The sequence below is a fragment of the Oryctolagus cuniculus genome, chromosome 8, assembly GCF_051225735.1.
Source record: "Oryctolagus cuniculus isolate XC-2025 breed Fujian yellow rabbit chromosome 8, ASM5122573v1, whole genome shotgun sequence".
In the NCBI taxonomy this organism is placed as follows: Eukaryota; Metazoa; Chordata; class Mammalia; order Lagomorpha; family Leporidae; genus Oryctolagus; species Oryctolagus cuniculus.
In genome coordinates, this window is record NC_142874.1 from 30,343,569 (window position 1) to 30,359,892 (window position 16,324).

Below are 16,324 nucleotides of genomic sequence, written 5' to 3' on the forward strand. Positions count from 1 at the left end.
CACGGGGATGTCACATGGGCCTGGGGGCAGTGGGAGGGAGGGACGCTGGGGCCCCAGCCGGGGCCTCGTCTCCCCGCAGCGGGGGCAGGGCCAGCCTCCCCTGCGGGCCAGTGTGGCTCCACTGGTCCCCCACGCCCTCACGCTCTGTGCTCCGAGAAAACACAGTCCCTGGGGACCGGCTTCCAGGACAGGGTGACGGAGGGCCCCACAGCCCCGCCAGCCAGCTCCCCTCTTCGCACAGTGCAGGGCCGCCCCTTCCTCCTCCTGAGTTTCAGGGAGGGCACTCAGCTCCACCTCTCGCCTGCCCCGGCCAGAGGACAGCCCAGCAACCCCTGGGGCGGGGGTGGGGCGGGGGCTGCTGCCCCCTTCTTCCGCAGTCTCACTCCCCGCGCCTGCTCTCTGTGAGCACCTGTGTCCCGAGATCCTCCCCCGTGGGGAACGTGAACATACACCACTCCCGCTCTGTCTCCGCTAACCTGCTGTTCCTTTAATCAGCGTTCCCGTTTCTTCTTCTATGCTCGGCCTAATCTTGCAGAGCCACATTCGATCTGTTTCTTAACAGTTCCCTGCGTGACCTTTGGGCGCGTGTCCTAATACTGCCGCTAATTAGTAATTTGCCCTTTAGCTTAAGTCAATGGGTATTGTTGACACAAGTGTTAAACTCTGAGAGAGACACCGAGACAGGGAGTCAGAGGGAGAGGGGCCTTCCACCACCGGCTCGCTGCTCACCCCATCCAGCTCCCAGCTCACGTGCACGCACCCTGGGCGGCAGCAGGCGATGGTTCCAGGGCTCGGGGCTCTGCCGCCCACAGGGGAGACCCTGATGGGGTTCCTGGCTCCTGGCCTCTGCTCAGCCCAGCCCTGACTGTGGCGGGCTTTAAGGAGTGGACCACTGTACGGAAGATCTCTGTCTTTCAAATAAAATGAAAATGGAATTTTCAGACAACTGGGTTCCTCCAGGCGCCTCGGGGCAGGAGCGCCACTTGGACACCGTCTTTACCTCCTGAATTTTCGGTTGCTCTCCACACGAGTTGCTGGGATTCACGGCTGTGTCTGCGCTTGCTTTCCAAGTGGTATCTCTGTGTTACTTCGTACGATGTTCTCAACAATCTCATTAAGACACAGTCCCCGGGGCCAGTGGTGTGGTGCAGCGGGTTAAGCTGCTGCCTGCAACACCGGCATCCCACACTGGAGCCCTAGTTCGAGTCCTGGCTGCTCCCCTTCCAATGCAGCTCCCTGCTAATGCACCCAGGAAAGCAGCGGAAGAGGGCCCGGGTGCTCAGACCTTGGTGGCTTTGGTCTGACCCAGTCTCGGCCATTTGGATTGTGAACCAACAGGTGGAAGATTTTCTCTCTGTCTCTCGCGGGCTCTACCTTTCAAATAAATCTTAGAGAAAGAGATTCCCCAGCACCTGCCTGGCCCCAAGCCTTGGCAATGACGGCGTCTCAGAGTAGGAAGCGAAACCCCGCCCAGCGGGACCCAGCAGTGAGCCTCTGCCCCCCCCCCCCCCAGACACAGGAGACTTCCAGGGGAGGAAGCGGGGCTCACCCTCAGCGTGCACGGGGGATACTGAGGCTACGAATACAAGAATGCGTTCAAAAGATACTACAATTATTAGGAAATATCGCTTGCTAAATTCCTACACGTATTCAGGCCTGTTTTTAGATATTTGTACTCCACTCTATTTATCTATCCTATATCAATGTCACACTTTTATTTCTTTCTTATGTTTGTCCAAGTCCCAACTTCACAACTCTCCCTGTTAATAAAAAATTGTTTCACTATCCGTGCACTTTTATTCTTTCAGATAAACATTCTGGAAACCCATCCCATGGAAACGGTCCTGGGAGGCAGTAAATATTTAGCTCTAGGGAACTCTTACTTTTTAAAAAGATTTATTTATTTGAAAGACAAAGTGACGGGGCAGGGGGAGAGGGGGAGAGGGGGAGAGAGAGAGAGAGAGAGAGAGAGAGAGAGATCTTCCGACTGCTAGTTCACTCCCCAAATGACTGCAACAGCTGGGGCTGGGCCAAGGTGAAGCCAGGAGCCAGGAGTTCCATAGGGGTGTCCCAGGGGACCCGAGCACGTGGGCCCTGCCTTCCCAGCACTGGCAGGGAGCTGGACTGCAAGTGGGGCAGCCGGGACTCCCAGCATTCACATGGGACGATGGTAGTCACCGGCTTAATCCACAACGCTGGCCCCTGGGAGTTTTTATAAGTGTGCATTTGACGACAAACACCAAGGGCGGCTGCTCCGTCCACGGGGAACACCGCAGTGGACAGAAGGCAGCCCCTCCTCCCTACCTGCACGGAGCTGACCCAGTGAAACACTGCAAGCAATCTGAGTAGCAGAAAGCACCACGCTGCTGCTATAATAAAGCAGGGCGGTCCATTAACACCACAGACACAGAGGTTAGGAGCGCTGAGTCTCGGACTTCACCTTGCGCCCCGAATACCGGGGTCAAGGCCCTACCCACTGAGTCATACTTGTAGGGAAAAGTGTCTCGCCCTCAGAGAAGCTGAGAAAATTAAACGAGACATGGAGTATAAACACAGTATCTGCTAGACAGGGACTGCACGGGAAATGCTAGTTATCTGCAACAAGAATGACACGGAAACGTGGTTCTATGTTACAGAGAGAAAGAACCTACAAAACCACACATACAACAGACCGGCTCTCCCTAAAACGTCTATGTTTACAGAAAAAGACGAAAGATACAGAGGCCAGCATTCTGGCAGAGCGGGTTGAGCCGCCACTCCATGTGAGCGCCAGTTTGGATCCCGGCTGCTCCGCTTCTGATCTAGCTCCCTGCTAATGTGCCTGGGAAAGCAGCAGAAGGTGGTCCAAGGGCTTGGGCCCCTGCACTTATGTGGGAGACCCGGAAGAGGCTCCTGGCTTCGGCCTGGCCCAGCCCTGGCTATTGTGGCCATCTGGGAATGAACCAGCACATGGGATCTCAATATCTCTCTCTCTTTCTGTTATTCTGCTTTCCAATAAATAAATATTGGGGGGAGAAAGTACTAAAAATAAACGTAACAAAACTCAGCGGGTTTAAGGGTAGCCTCCATTCTGTTCACTGGTATTTTCTGCAGTGACCGTATGTTGCTTTACGGTGAGTTTCAGACACCACCAGAGACAGGAGGGGCCCTGCAGAGCCACAGGGGAGCCTTCCTCTCCTCTTTCCGGAAGCTCTTCACTAGGCAGCAGACCCTGGTCCTAACCTGCCCCTGCTGGACCACACCCGTGTGCCCGGTGCTCCCAGACCACAGCTTCCTGCCTAGAACCCAGGTGTCTGCACACCTGGGCTGACAGATAAGCCTCACTCGAGGCTGGCACGCCAGCCCAAAGGGACAGGACCACTGGACCAGGCCCTGCGGCCCCCTGGTGTGGCTGGAAACTCCGGGAGCTCACTTTTCCCTGGGCACCTCGCGGGTACCCCGACTGCTGGCCTGCCCACCCTGGGGCACACAGTCACGCTCGGTGGAGCTGTTCCCACCCTGGCCACTCATGCCTGTGCCACAACGCGCAGCCTCTGGGGCCAGCCCGAGACCCACACAGCTCACACCTGAGTTAACACGCGCACGGCGGGCAGCCTGAGGCCATCCCCCCGCTCCCCTGCAGCTCCGGGACCCAGAGTCCACCAAGGACATGTTCCCCGGCGACCAGGCGGCCAATGGGCTGGACAGGACTCCCAAACTCACGTGCCCCTGAGATCTCAGAGGAGCCGTGACCCGGAAGCGGGGCCTCTGCGGTTACCATCGGTTAAGGATCGTTCAGCCCGAGACCCACGGAGCCGTTCTAAGAGAAGGCACAGGAGGCCTGGACACAGGGCCATGTGGAGGGAGGCCTTGTGAGGCCAGGGCGGAGCCTGGAGTGATGACACTGCCCCAAGCCAGCAAACCCCTGCGGCCACCAAGAGCCAGACGGGCAGGCCAGCATGCTCCCAGGGGAGGCTGCTAGAAGGGGCACCACGGTCCGGCCAGGGCCTGGACCTGAGCCTCTGGCCCCAGGACCCGCGAGCAAAGCCACCGAGAGGCTAAGGTGCCGGGGAGAAGACCTCGGCGTGGCAATGAAGACCTAGGGCTTTTCGCTGCCATTGGCAGGGTTCCGACGTGACCCCGTGACCCTGGCCCCTGTGTGTGGGCAGGACCCGCAAATAAGACACAGCATGGCCTCATCTGGCCGAGGGGATCATGCGGGCATCCGCTGACCCAGTGAGCTGCCGGAGCTCCTCGGGTGAGCCCCTGAAGGGGACGGGCTCCCCTGGCCCCGAGATCTGGAGCCCGGGACGACTCAGTGAGGGAGGGAGGCTGTATGGCCAGCCACGATGGAGGAGGGGTGGGGAGGAGGCGAGGGTGTGTGGGGGCCTCCAGGCACTGGGGGCCGCCCCCCGCTGGCAGCCAACCCAGGGAACTGGAAACTTCAGTCCTACTGGCCCCAAAGAACCAGATCCTGCCACAGCTGGGTGAGTCGGGCAGAGGCCCCCAAACTCTAGACGGGAACACCAGCTGACACCCTGGGTGCTAGCCTTGCGGGACCCTCGGGGAGGCAGGGAGCGACACAATGCCTGGGGTCCTGACCTACAGAACCGACAGACGTCCGTTCTCTGGAGCAGCGAATAAGCAAGCTCTGGTCACAGGCGGCGCTCCGTCCCACTCCAACGGACTTGCCGGGCGCACCTGCTACCGACACGCCTGCGGGAGCAGGGAGCGCGGCCCAAACGCGGGGCAGCGGTGCTGCCCTTGGCCAGGACGGTCCCCAGAGCGTCTAACACGAGAATACGCCGTGTCCTCCCCTCACAGAGAATTCAGAAGCCGGGAGCCGGCCGCGAGTCTGGGGCAGGACAGAGGCCCCTGGCCGGCGCGCTGCTGATGGGGCGTTCACGCATCCCTGTGCTGCTCTCCATGCAGAACCACGCATCGGCCAGGGACACTCACCACCGCCTCCAGGCGGCTCATCCACAGGGGAGGTCTCGCAGCACAGAGACTGACAGCCCACGTGTGGAAACATGCAGGGGCCGGGCCACAACAGCAAAGCAACTGCCTGGCCACGTGTTTCTGAAGACGTACGTATTAGAGAGAGAGACTGAGAGACAGAGAATCATCCACCTGCTGGTTCCCCCGATGGCTGCAACAGCCAGTGCTGGGCCAGGCCAAAGCCAGGAGCCAGGAGCTTCATCTGGGTCTCCCCCATGGGTGCAGGGGTCCAAGGACTTGGGACATCCTCTGCTGCTTTCCCAGGCCATAGCAGAGAGCTGGATCGGAAGTGGAGCAGCGGGGTCTCGAACCAGTGCCCATATGGGATGCCGGCGCTTCAGGGCAGGGTGTTAACCCACTGCGCCGGCCCCTGGCCTTGTCTTCTAAGAGGGCCCGGCAGCAAGGAGCACACCCAGCCCTCCCACCCCACCCCACCCCCCACCGGCGCTTGGTTTCTAAGCACCATTCCCCGACACAAGGGACCAGGGCTCCTTGAGGGCAGTGGCTGGCTCCGGGGCAGGGGCAGGGAAGTGACAAGAGGAGCCTTGGGGAAGCAGAAATTAAGAAACTACTCCGAAGGGAAGACAAGACTTCCAGAAAGAACCGGGGAGACAGCCTGAAGGAGTCCTCGCCTCAGCGGCCACAGCTGGAACAGGCTGAGCCACCAACGAATGGGGACGGCGTAGATCGAACCCGCAGAATGCAAGCCAGCAGAGCCAACCATGGAAAACACGCAGGGCAGAGGGGCCGGCTCTCCTTTACATCGCCAGGCTAACGCCATGGAAACTCCAGGCTGCAGGCGGATGCTGAAGCAAGGGGGTGCAGGGCCACAGGGAAACACTAAGTGCCTCCTGAGACCACGGAGGCAACGCGGCAGGCTTCCCAGCGCGGAAACACCACGTCCACGGGAGACGGAGGGAACCCCCCAACCAGGGGGCTATGCCGCCGACACAGGCCACCCAGAGGGAGCAAAGCCATTTGCGGGGTTCTGCTCCAGCCGCATGACCCCCCAGCAACAAGGAGAGATGGAGGGACTACGGAGAAACAGGCACAGCGGGGCCGCCGGTCAGACACCGGGACATGGGACCTGACGAAGACGCTGGTAATGCGTACCAAGGCTCCCGGCTCCCTCAGCGACACGGACACGGGGCGAACGCTGACGCCCTCCTCCTCTTTTTTCTTCAGATTTACTTATTCTATGGGGCCTGCGCTGTGGGGTAGCGGGTAAAGCCGCCAGCTGCAGTGCCGGCATCCCATATGGGTGCTGGTTCTAATCCCGGCTGCTCCACTTCCGATCCAGCTCTCTGCTATGGCCTGGGAAAGCAGTGGAAGATGGCCCAAGTGTTTGGGCCCCTGCACCCACACGGGAAGACCAGGAGGAAGCTCCCGGCTCCTGATCAGCGCAGCTCCGGCCATTGCAGCCATCTAGGGAGTGAACCAGCAGATGGAAGACCTCTCTCTCTCTCTCTCTCTGCCTCTCATTTTCTCTGTGTAACTGACTTTCAAATAAATAATCTTAAAAAAAAAAAAAAAAGATTTGCTTATTCTAAAGGCCGAGTGACAGAGGGGGGATCTTCTACCCCGATTTACTCCTCAAATGGGGGCAACCACACTGGCCCCGCTACACTTTTCTTTATAATAATCATGCATTACTTCCCAATAACCACATCAAATAAAAGGTACAAAAATACCTAATGATTATTTGGGGAATTCTGTAGGATATGAGCATATTCAAAAATATCCATGGAAAAATCAATTGAAAATGTTGGTGCAAATTTTTTTTTTTAAGATTTATTTATTTGAAAGAGTTACAGAAAAAGAGGGAAGGACAGAGACAAGGAGAGCTCTTCCATCCGCTGGTTCATTCCCCAGATGGCCCCAGTGACCAACGCTGGGCCAGGCCAAAGCCAGGAGCCAGGACAGGAGCCTCAACTGGGTACATGTGGGTGCAGGGGCCCAAGCACCTGGGCCATCCTCTACTGCTTTCCCAGGTGCATTAGCAGAGAGCTGGATCGGAAGTGGAGCAGCCAGAACCTAAAGCAAAATGCCACAATGCTGGCTCCTTCGATGCAATTTTTAAAAATCTAAAGAAACTTATTTTGGGGGCCAGCATTGTACATGGTAGCACGGTGGGTTAAGTCAGTGCCTACAACAACGGCATCCCATACGAGCGCCAGTCCCGGCTGCTCCACTTCTGATCCAGCTCCCTGCCAATGCGCCTGGGAAAGCAGTGGGGGATGCAGCAGGTACTTGGGCTGCTGCCACCCCCGTGGGAGACCCAGATGGCGTTTTGGGCTCCTGGCTCAGCCTGACCCAGCTCCAGCCATTGCAGCCATCTGGGGAGTGAACCAGCAGATGGAAGATCTCTAACTCTGCCATTCATGAAATACAAAAACAAAACAAAACAAAATCCTATTTTTCAAATGCCCACGTGTAGCGCATCAGTTTCTGGAAGGGGCTTTTCAGGAAGGGCCGGGAGGGAGGTGTTTGGGATTCTGAGGATTAAGGATGGGGGGGGGAGGCACTGTACCAGCACAGCTGGTGCAGACCTGACCCTGGGCCAGAGGCCAGTGGACACACAGCTCCACGCTCTCAAAGAGCCCTGGACCGCAGACCCCACTGCCTTCCAGAAAGCCCGGCCTCCCGCTCTTCCCTCCACGGCTCTGCTGACCGCCCTGCCCTACCCACACAGCACCCCTGCCCAGATCCCACCTCCTCTCCCTTCTCCCCAACTTCCCGAACTTGGCTCAAGGCTGGCATTTGCCTCCTGACTAAGATGCCTGCGGCCCACGTCGCCCACATGCCTGGGTTCAAGTCCCGGCTTCTGACTTTGGCTTCCTGCCAGCCAGTGTGGACCCAGGAATCAGCAGGTAAAGCCTCAAGTAACGGAGTCCCTGAGCTCCCAGCTGGCCGCCGTGGGTACTGTGGGGGGGGGGGGGACCAGCAGATGGGAGCGCTCACTCTCTCCACTTCCCTCTCTTAAAAAAAAAAAAAGAACAAAACCCAAAACAACCTCTTGGCTCTACTGCACCTGTCAGAAGTGTCCCCCGGGGCACTGTGGTCCCTGGCCTCCTTCCTTGTCTGTCACTCACTGGAGTGGAGCACACGCTGCCACCGGGTGCTTCCCCCACTGCAAAGCGCTACTCCAAACACAATTAACAAGCGTCTTGCACAAGCATTTCGCCCGAGCCAGACTCTGCAGGCCCGGCTGCCCCCGGTGTGGGAGGGAGTCAGGCTCCCTGCCCCGGGCCAGGAACTCCAGGACCGGGCCCTCGCCAAACCTCCTGGGGCCAGCACTGTTCTGACGCTGCCCGGGCAGGAGGGAGCCGGAAGGCAGAAGAGAAAATGCTCCGATTTGGATGAAAATCAAACAGCAGTTGCGAGGGTCCCTGAGGAAAGCACCCTTTTTATTACTATAATGTTAGGACCGCAAAGCCTCCCCACAGACCACACAGACTGTGAACAGAGTTTTACAATCAGCCAGGACTTGTGGTGGCTTTACCCACTGCGCCACAGTGTAGGCCCCAATAAAATATGTTTTCGTGTTAACACAAAAAAATTTATTTTAAATGAATACTTTTTCAAATTTCTGTTTTAATTTTTAATATAGTCAATATCAGTAGGCACAGCCACACAAACAAGTGATAAAAGTAAGGGGCGGGGCTGGCGCTGTTGGTGCAGTGGGTAAAGCCGCTGACTACAGTGCCGGCATCCCATATGGGCGCCGGTTCTAGTCCTGGCTGCTCCACTTCCCATCCAGCTCTCTGCTATGGTCTGGGAAAGCAGCAGAAGACGGCCCAAGTCCTTGGGCCACTGTACCTGCGTGGGAGACCCAGAAGAAGCTCCTGGCTTCGGATCAGCTCAGCTCCGGCTGTTGCGGCCACCTGGGGAGTGAACCAGCGGGGGAAGACCTCTCTGTCTCCCTGTCTCCACCTTTCTAACTCTTTCATATAAATAAAATAAATCTTACAAAAAAAAAAAAAAAGACTTGTTATAAGAACCGCAATTAAGTTACGGATGCACATAACAGCAGGATTCTGACCGGGAGCGGGTTTGCAAGCGTCTTAGTTCTGTTTTCTCCGAAAGCAACGGCAGTCCCACTCTGCCGAATTCACTCTGTAGTCTTACACACGTAGGAAATGTCTTTTGTACAAAATTACTCATGGCAGAAGTGCATATAATGGCAAATGCAGAAAACAACCCACGGCTGGGCGGGGAGTGGGGGGAGAAGGTATATGCCGGCTAAAGAAGACAGATCTCCCACAGACGGCTCCCCACGCAGCTGTCATCCGAACACACTGGGAGCCGGGTGCGTGCTGACAGGGAAAAGTCCGAGACGGGTGCGGGAGAGAAACCGGGCGCCGAGCAAAGACTGCGGTGCCGCCGCCTAGCACTGGCAGGAGGGGACGGGCCGGCGTCACGGCTCGGAGGGTTAAGCCAGGGCCGCAACACCCGCATCTCAGATGGGAGGGCTGGCCTGAGTCCCAGCTGTTCGGTTTCCCATCCAGAGCCGGCCCAGGGCAACCCTGCCCCCTGCCACCCACGGGGGAGACGGGTGGAGCTCCGCGCTCCTGGCTTCAGCCTGGCCCAGCCCTGGCCACTGCTGCCATTCGGAGAGTGAACCAGCAGATGGAAGATCTGTCTCTCTCTCCCTCTCTCTGTCACTCTGCCTTTCAAATACGTAAGAGGGGGAAAGGACCTTGGACTGTGTCTTTTCCTGCTTTGATATCTGAACTATGAAAGTATAACATAGTTGAAAAAAGTGGAATAGAGGAAATGAGAACTCACAGATGACACCCTTCGGTGTGATTTTTATATGCAATTCGCAAGCCTAAGTAAGAGACCTAGAGACTCAACGGAAAGGCTCCGGCCCTAAAGCAAAGCTCTGGTGACTACAACTAGGGGTCGGCGTTTGGCACAGCGGGTGAGATCCCGGGTGGGATGCCAGCATCCACACCCCAGACATGTCAGAGTGCCCGGGTTTGGGCCCTGGCTTTGCTTCCAGCTCCAGCTTCCTGCTCATGGCACGCTGGGAAGGCAGCAGGTGCTGACGGGCCCACCTCCCACGTGGGACACCCCGACGGAGCTCCTTTCGGCTTTGGCTGGCCCAGCCCCTGCTGTTACAGGCATTTGGGGAGTCAACCAGTGGATGGAAGTTCCTGCCTGCCTTTCAAATAAAAGTTTCAAGTTCGGGTGATTAAAATATATACATGCTTTAAGAAAAAATAATTTAACACACATTTTTGGTTTTTTAATTCCCAACCTTAAAAAAAAAGCATTTATTGATTTGTATTTATCAGAAAGGCAGAGAGAAGAGAAGAGAGAGAGAACGAATCGTCTACCCGCTGGCTCACTCCCCAGACGCCCACAACAGCCAGGAGCCAGGAGCCCAGGACTCGGTCCGGGTCTCCAGGTGGGGGGCAGTGATGCCAGTACTTGACCATCACCTGCTGCCCCCCAGGGGCACTTAGCAGGAAGCTGGGCCAGAAGCGGAGCCAGGACTTGAACCCAGGCCCTCCAATCCAGGACGGGGGTGCTCCAAGCGAGTCTCAACCCCTGTGCCCAGCGTCCGCCCTGACTAAATTTTCCTTTTCCCTTCAGTACTGAGACGAGTGCACTCTCCAGGGGCCAGCGGGGACTCCATCGTGATAATGCGAGGACAGTCACCTGCTCCTTCCACCACAGCCCTGGGCTCTCTCGGCCCTGGCTCTGGGCCCTGGCTCTGCTTCCGAGTCCAGCAGGAGGAGGGGGCAGGGGGCCTGAGCACAGCTGGCTGTGGAGTTGCCAGAACTCCCCCAGGGCAGGCCTGGCCTCTGTGCAGAGAGGGGGCCCAGCAGAGGGCTCTGCCTTCCCCATGTCAAAGGGGCCCCAGCAGGGGAGACGGCTGGGGCTGGGAGACCGGGCAGTGGGGCTCCCTGCACAGCCCTCCGGCCCTCCCTTCCCAAGGCTGGGAGAGAAAGACAGGGGCTATCAGCCACGGCTCCGCACGTAGGAGTAAAGGCAGCGCCATCCCCTGGGGCCCTCCATCAAGTCTGGGCCACTGGCAACCAGCAAGGCCTGGCAGCCCCCGCCTGCTCTCTGGATGCAGCTCCCTTCACCGTAAAACACAGGGCCCGGCCTAGGCCCAGGCGCCTCCAAGTCCACACCCTGTCCTCCGAAAAATGGCCAGGCGGGTCCCTGCTCCAGGGTCCAATGCCAACAGGCACGGCCTGCTCACAGCGCTGCTGCTTAGAACCCAAGACCACGGCGGTGGAGGGTCCTAGTGGGCGGGCGAGGGGTGAGGGGGCACAGGTCTGGGAACAGAACCAGCCCGGGGACAGCCGGGCACACACGGCCCAGGGGGAGTACTTCTCTACAGAACCCAGAGTTGGGCCCACAGTGTAACACACACGTAGACATCTAACCCAAACCAGAGCACCAGGCCACGGAGTCACCTCTGCGTCCCGGCTCCTCCTGCTCCCACGGCCCACCCCACCCATCAGCTTCTGGGATGCTCTCTGCCAGGTGCCGGGCACAGGGGCCCCGGCCCATGAGGCCGTGAGGAAAGCCCTCGGCGCTGGGACGTGGACACAGACCTACCCGGCGGGCGCCTGGAACTCCGTGTCCAGACACCGGCTCAGGCAGAGCGCCCTCCTCTCTGAACTTCACGGGACAGAGCGCCTAGGGGGGTTCTGCCCCTAGTGGGGGTTCCTCCTCCCCAGCACCAGGAGGGGAGAGGCCTGGGGGACCACAGAGCAGCCCCCTAGCGGCCGATGGGACCCTTCCTCCCGGAGCAGCCCTGGGGTGGGATTCGTGCTCTGAGAGTCCCGGGCACTCTGGCTCCCCTGGGAAGCCGGCGATTCTCAAGTCTTCGCGTCCAAACCGGGGCCAGCGGGCTCCTCTCCCTCCACTCCTCACCCGCTGCCAGGGTGCGCAGCCAACACCTGGGCTTATCTCCCCTTAGCCCTGCCCTCCCCAAGGTGGAAGGCCGGCGGGTCACAAACAGGAGGCCGCCTCTGTCCCTGCAAGCAGAAACAGGGCCTGGGGTTCAACTGTCGGCCAATCCGCCCCCGGGCAGCTCCCGCAGGGACCCACCATCCTCAGCCTCCAGGGCTGGGGTTTCAAGAAGTAAGGGGCCCAGAGGCACAGTGCGACCCCACCGCAGTAACCCTCCCCAGGGTCACAGGGCAAGCCAGGACAAGCCGCCGAGCCCACCCCGGCGCTGCTCCAACAAGGGTCGGGCTGGAGGCAGCTCTGGCCGGCACCGATCCGTCAGACCCCCACGCCCACCCCGGGGGCACTTGGCCCTCACCGGCTCAGGCCGGGCGCCCTCTCGCACGTCCAGGCCACCCAGGTAGGACCCCAGATCCTCAAAGAACCTGCAAGCCGGAGCTGAGCACAGTGTGGCTTGAGCGGAACTCGGGGTCCCAGGGCGACCTCCGGGATGGGTCCAAGAGGGGGCAGCCTGAGCCGGACCGCCTAACGCGCTCGGCACTGACCAGAAATAGCCCAGAGCCTCCCTCCCGGGTCGGGCGGGGTGGGGGCGGGGTGGGGGAGCGCGGGTCGCCTCCGCCGCTCTCCGGCTCCAGCTGCCCATCCGCCGATCACCTGCAGCCGGAACGTGGCCTGGGAGGGAGCTGGGGGGAGGGGATACCGGTCCTGGAAAGCAAAGTCCAGGAGGCGCCGGCCCCCCCACCGTCCACGGCAGCGGCCCCCGGGGCTGCCCATCCGCCCCGCGTGCCCCCCGCACGCCGGGTCCCCGCCTTCCAGCGCCGGTACCCACGTTCCGGGTGCCCGTCTCCGGCTCACGCATCTCGCGCCCCGCAGCAGAACCGGCCGCGCGCCTGTGACCTCGCCGCCCTCCATCGCAGCACACGGGGACGCGTCCACGCGCGCAGCCAGGCTCCGGGTCCCAGGCACCGCGGAGCCCCCACTCCCCGCCCCCAGCCGGCCGCGCGCGCGCGCTCCCGCTCACCTGCAGCTCCGGCGGCCCCGCGCACTCGCCCGCCAGGCCCCGGCGGCCGGCGACAGCAGCAGCAGCAGCAGCAGCACCAGCAGCCGCGGCGCGGTCCGGCCGTGCGTCCCCGAGCCCTGCCCGCGCCAGGCCCCCTCCCTGCGTGCGGCCGGCCCCGCCGCGCATGCCCGGCTATATACCCCGCGCGTCACGGCGCGCCCCGCCCTCGCCGGGGCTGCCACGTGGGGCGGCGCTCGGAGGCCGCTCGGCCCGGTGCTGCCGCCCGGCCCGGCCCGCAGGCCCCGCCTCCCGCGGAGTCCGGCCCCGGAGACCTTGGCCCGCGGCGGCGCCCCACCTGCGCCGTGCATGCGTCTGGACACGTCTTCTTAACGAGCCTCGCGCGCGCTGCCGGCGCCGGGATGCGCTCCCGGCAGGCGGCGGCGCCCCGGGGTGCTGGCTCTTTTGCCTCTTGCAGCCGGCCGAGAGTTCAAGTTCCGGGCTCACTTTTCAGACTAGCCAGCCCTTGCGGGCAGCCGGATCTACTAGCCCGAAGCCTGGGCACGTGGGTCTCTGGGTGCGGGATGCCCGGGGGGATGGCGCGGAGCGGGCCTGCTGAGACGGGTGGCGGGCCTGGGAGAAGCAAACTTGCTGGGAAAACGAGCCGCCCCTTGAACTTGCCCTGGTCCGGTTCCCTGAGCGGCCAAGCCCGCCGGCGCCTGGCCTGGGAGGCCCGCGGGGGAGTGGGGGGCGATCCGGCCTGGCTGCGGGCAGCCCAGAGGCGCCCAGCTGGCTGCGGCTGCAGGCAGGGAGGGTCCGGGGACGGCCCCCCACGATGGCGGTGGGGAGGGTCCCCGCTCCCCCACCTCCCGCCCCGCCAGTGGCAGGAAGGCCCTGGGGCTGGGGGGAGAGGGGGGAGAGCCAGCCCTGGAGCCAGGAGAGAGGGCAGACCAGGTTCTTTGTCTCCGGGCAGAGGCACTAGCTGGGTGCTGAGTTTCAAAACTCAATTATCCTCGCCCTGTAATTACGGTGCTGCAGTGGGCACGGCCGCAGTGATGAAACCCGGCTCGTTGCAGAGTAATGATACCTCTCGCAGCGTTTCCCTCGGAGCCCCTCATCTCCCAGTAACCCTTTCAGCCTTTAACGTTGCGTGGGCCCTCAGTGATCCAGTGCCCACTACCGAGATACAGTAACCCCCCCCAGGCCCCCAACCCACGGAGCTCGGGGCCTCCCCCGGCCTTCGCAGGCGGGGTGTCCACACGCCCCTCCCAGGGCCTCTCACAGCATCCGCACTTGTTTGCCACCAGGCTAGAGGTACCGCTGCTAAAGTCCACATACGCAACCCCGAAGCCGATAAGCTATCAGTAACCCATTAGGGGACGACAATTAATTATTAACATGGCAGCTCCAAATTAAAAGGTCTTCAACTCTGCCCCTCCACCCCCGCGAAATCCTTTATGTCCTCTGAAAATCCTACCCGGTTGCCACGTTCTACTACTGGGTGTTTGGTGCCTGCTGCCAGCTTTGGGGCCCCAGTCGCTCTTCTCTCCACTTAAAGCGCTGCCTGTGCTCTAGCCACTCCCTCCCCTTCCTCGGAATTCTCACTCTCCACGCACTTCTAACTCCCCAGCACTTCCTGAATCTTCCCAAGGATATTCGATCCACTCTTACACGTTTTTCTTTCCTCTAACCCACATTCTAAATTATTTAACACTGGGGCCGGGGCTGTGGCACAGTGGGTTAAGCCTCCGCCTGCAGCACCGGCATCCTACATGCATGCCAGTTCCTGTCCCGGCTGCTGCTCTTCCGATCCAGCTCCCTGCTAATGGCCTGACATAGCAGTGGAAGACGGCCCAAGTGCCTGGGCCCCTGCACCACATAGGAGACCTGAAAGAAGCTCCTGGCACCGGCTGTTTGCACCCATTTGGGGAGTAAACCTGTGGATGGAAGATCTTTTTCTCTGCTATTCTACCTCTCAAATAAATAATCTTTAAAAAAAATTTTACACTGCAACTCCAGTATAAATAACACCACAGTGGACAAACATTTCACAATGCCCCTTAAATGTGCACTGCATTAGTATCTTACATTGTAGTTCAATTTTTTACAAAAGTGGTGGGGCCAGCACTGTGGCATAGCAGGTAAAGCCACCGTCTGCAGCACCGGCATCCCATATGGGCACTGGTTTGAGATCCGGCTGCTCCGCTTCCCATCCAGCTCTCTGCTATGGCCTGGGAAAGCAGCAGAGGATGGCCCAAGGCCTTGGGTCCCTGCACCCATGTGGGAGAACAAGAGGAAGCTCCTGGCTCCTGGCTCCTGGCTCCTGGCTCCAGGCTTCAGCCTGACCCAGCCCTGGTCATTGCAGCCATCAGGGGAGTGAAACACAGGAAAGATCCTTCTCTCTCTTTCTGTAACTCTTTCAAAATAAATTGATTTGTTTTAAAAATGGTGTTAAACCCACTCCAATGATTCACGATCATTGTTGGGTTGTAGCCATAAAGCTAAAACTATATAGTTTGAGGGCCGGCGCTGTAGTGCAGTGGGTTAAAGCCCTGGCTTGCAGTGCCGGCATCCCATATGGGCGCTGGTTCAAGTCCCGGCTGTTCCACGTCCAATCCAGCTCTCTGCTGAGGCCTGGGAAAGCAGCAGAAGATGGACCCAGGTGCTTGGGTCCCTGCACCCACATGGGAGACCCAGTGAAGTTCCTGACTCCTGGCTTCAGATCAGCTCAGCTCTGGCCGTTGCAGTCATTTGGGGAGTGAACCAGCGGATGGAAGACCTCTCTCTCTGCTTCTACCTCTCTGTGTAACTTTTTTTTTTAAAGATTTATTTATTTGAAAGACAGAGTTACAGAGAGAGGTAGAGGCAGAGAGAAAGGTCTTCCATCTACTGGTTCACTTCCCAGATGGCTGCAATGGCAAGAGCTAGGCCGATCTGAAGCCAGGGGCCAGGAGCTTCCTCTGGGTCTCCCAGGTGGGTGCAGGGACCCAAGCACTTGGGCCATCTTCTGCTGCTTTCCCAGGCCCCAGCAGAGAGCTGGATGGGAAGCGGAGCAGCCGGATCTCAAACCAGTGCCCATATGGGATGCTGGCACTTAGGCCAGGGCGTCATCCCACTGCGTCACAGCACCGGTCCCCAACTCTTTCAAATAAATAAAATAAATCTTTTAAAAAAACTATATAGTTTACTTATTCTTTTTCCTTAAAATTACTTTAGCTATTATGTCCCGGTTGTACTATACCCTGAGCAATAAATGTACCCTTTATGGACATTCTGAAATGTTTTTAAAGTTCTATTCTTTTGAGAACGGTAACAGGTGAATGACTAGAGCATTTCTGATATTTTTAAATCTACTGTGAAAATTTCATGAACCTACAGCAAAAGTTACTTTTCCTTAATATTCAGTTGAGCAAAGAT

At 59.2% G+C, this 16,324-nt stretch overlaps 1 protein-coding gene across 3 annotated transcripts in view; it reads right to left on the bottom strand.

Annotated features, from left to right (window-relative positions):
- The window catches only part of SLC39A14 (solute carrier family 39 member 14), a 45,901-nt gene extending 32,801 nt beyond the window's left edge, over positions 1-13,100 (bottom strand). For 2 of the 3 annotated variants that reach the window (XM_051836781.3, XM_051836780.3), the window contains exon 1: positions 12,932-13,095. Coding sequence is in view for 1 of the 3 variants with exons in the window: in XM_089302249.1 (XP_089158375.1) it covers positions 12,932-13,096 (165 nt within the window). In the remaining 2 variants the exon portion in view is untranslated. Of the gene's footprint in view, positions 1-12,931 lie in introns of all 3 variants that reach the window. The other variant, XM_089302249.1, reaches the window with a different exon arrangement.
- Positions 13,101-16,324: the final 3,224 nt, after the last annotated feature.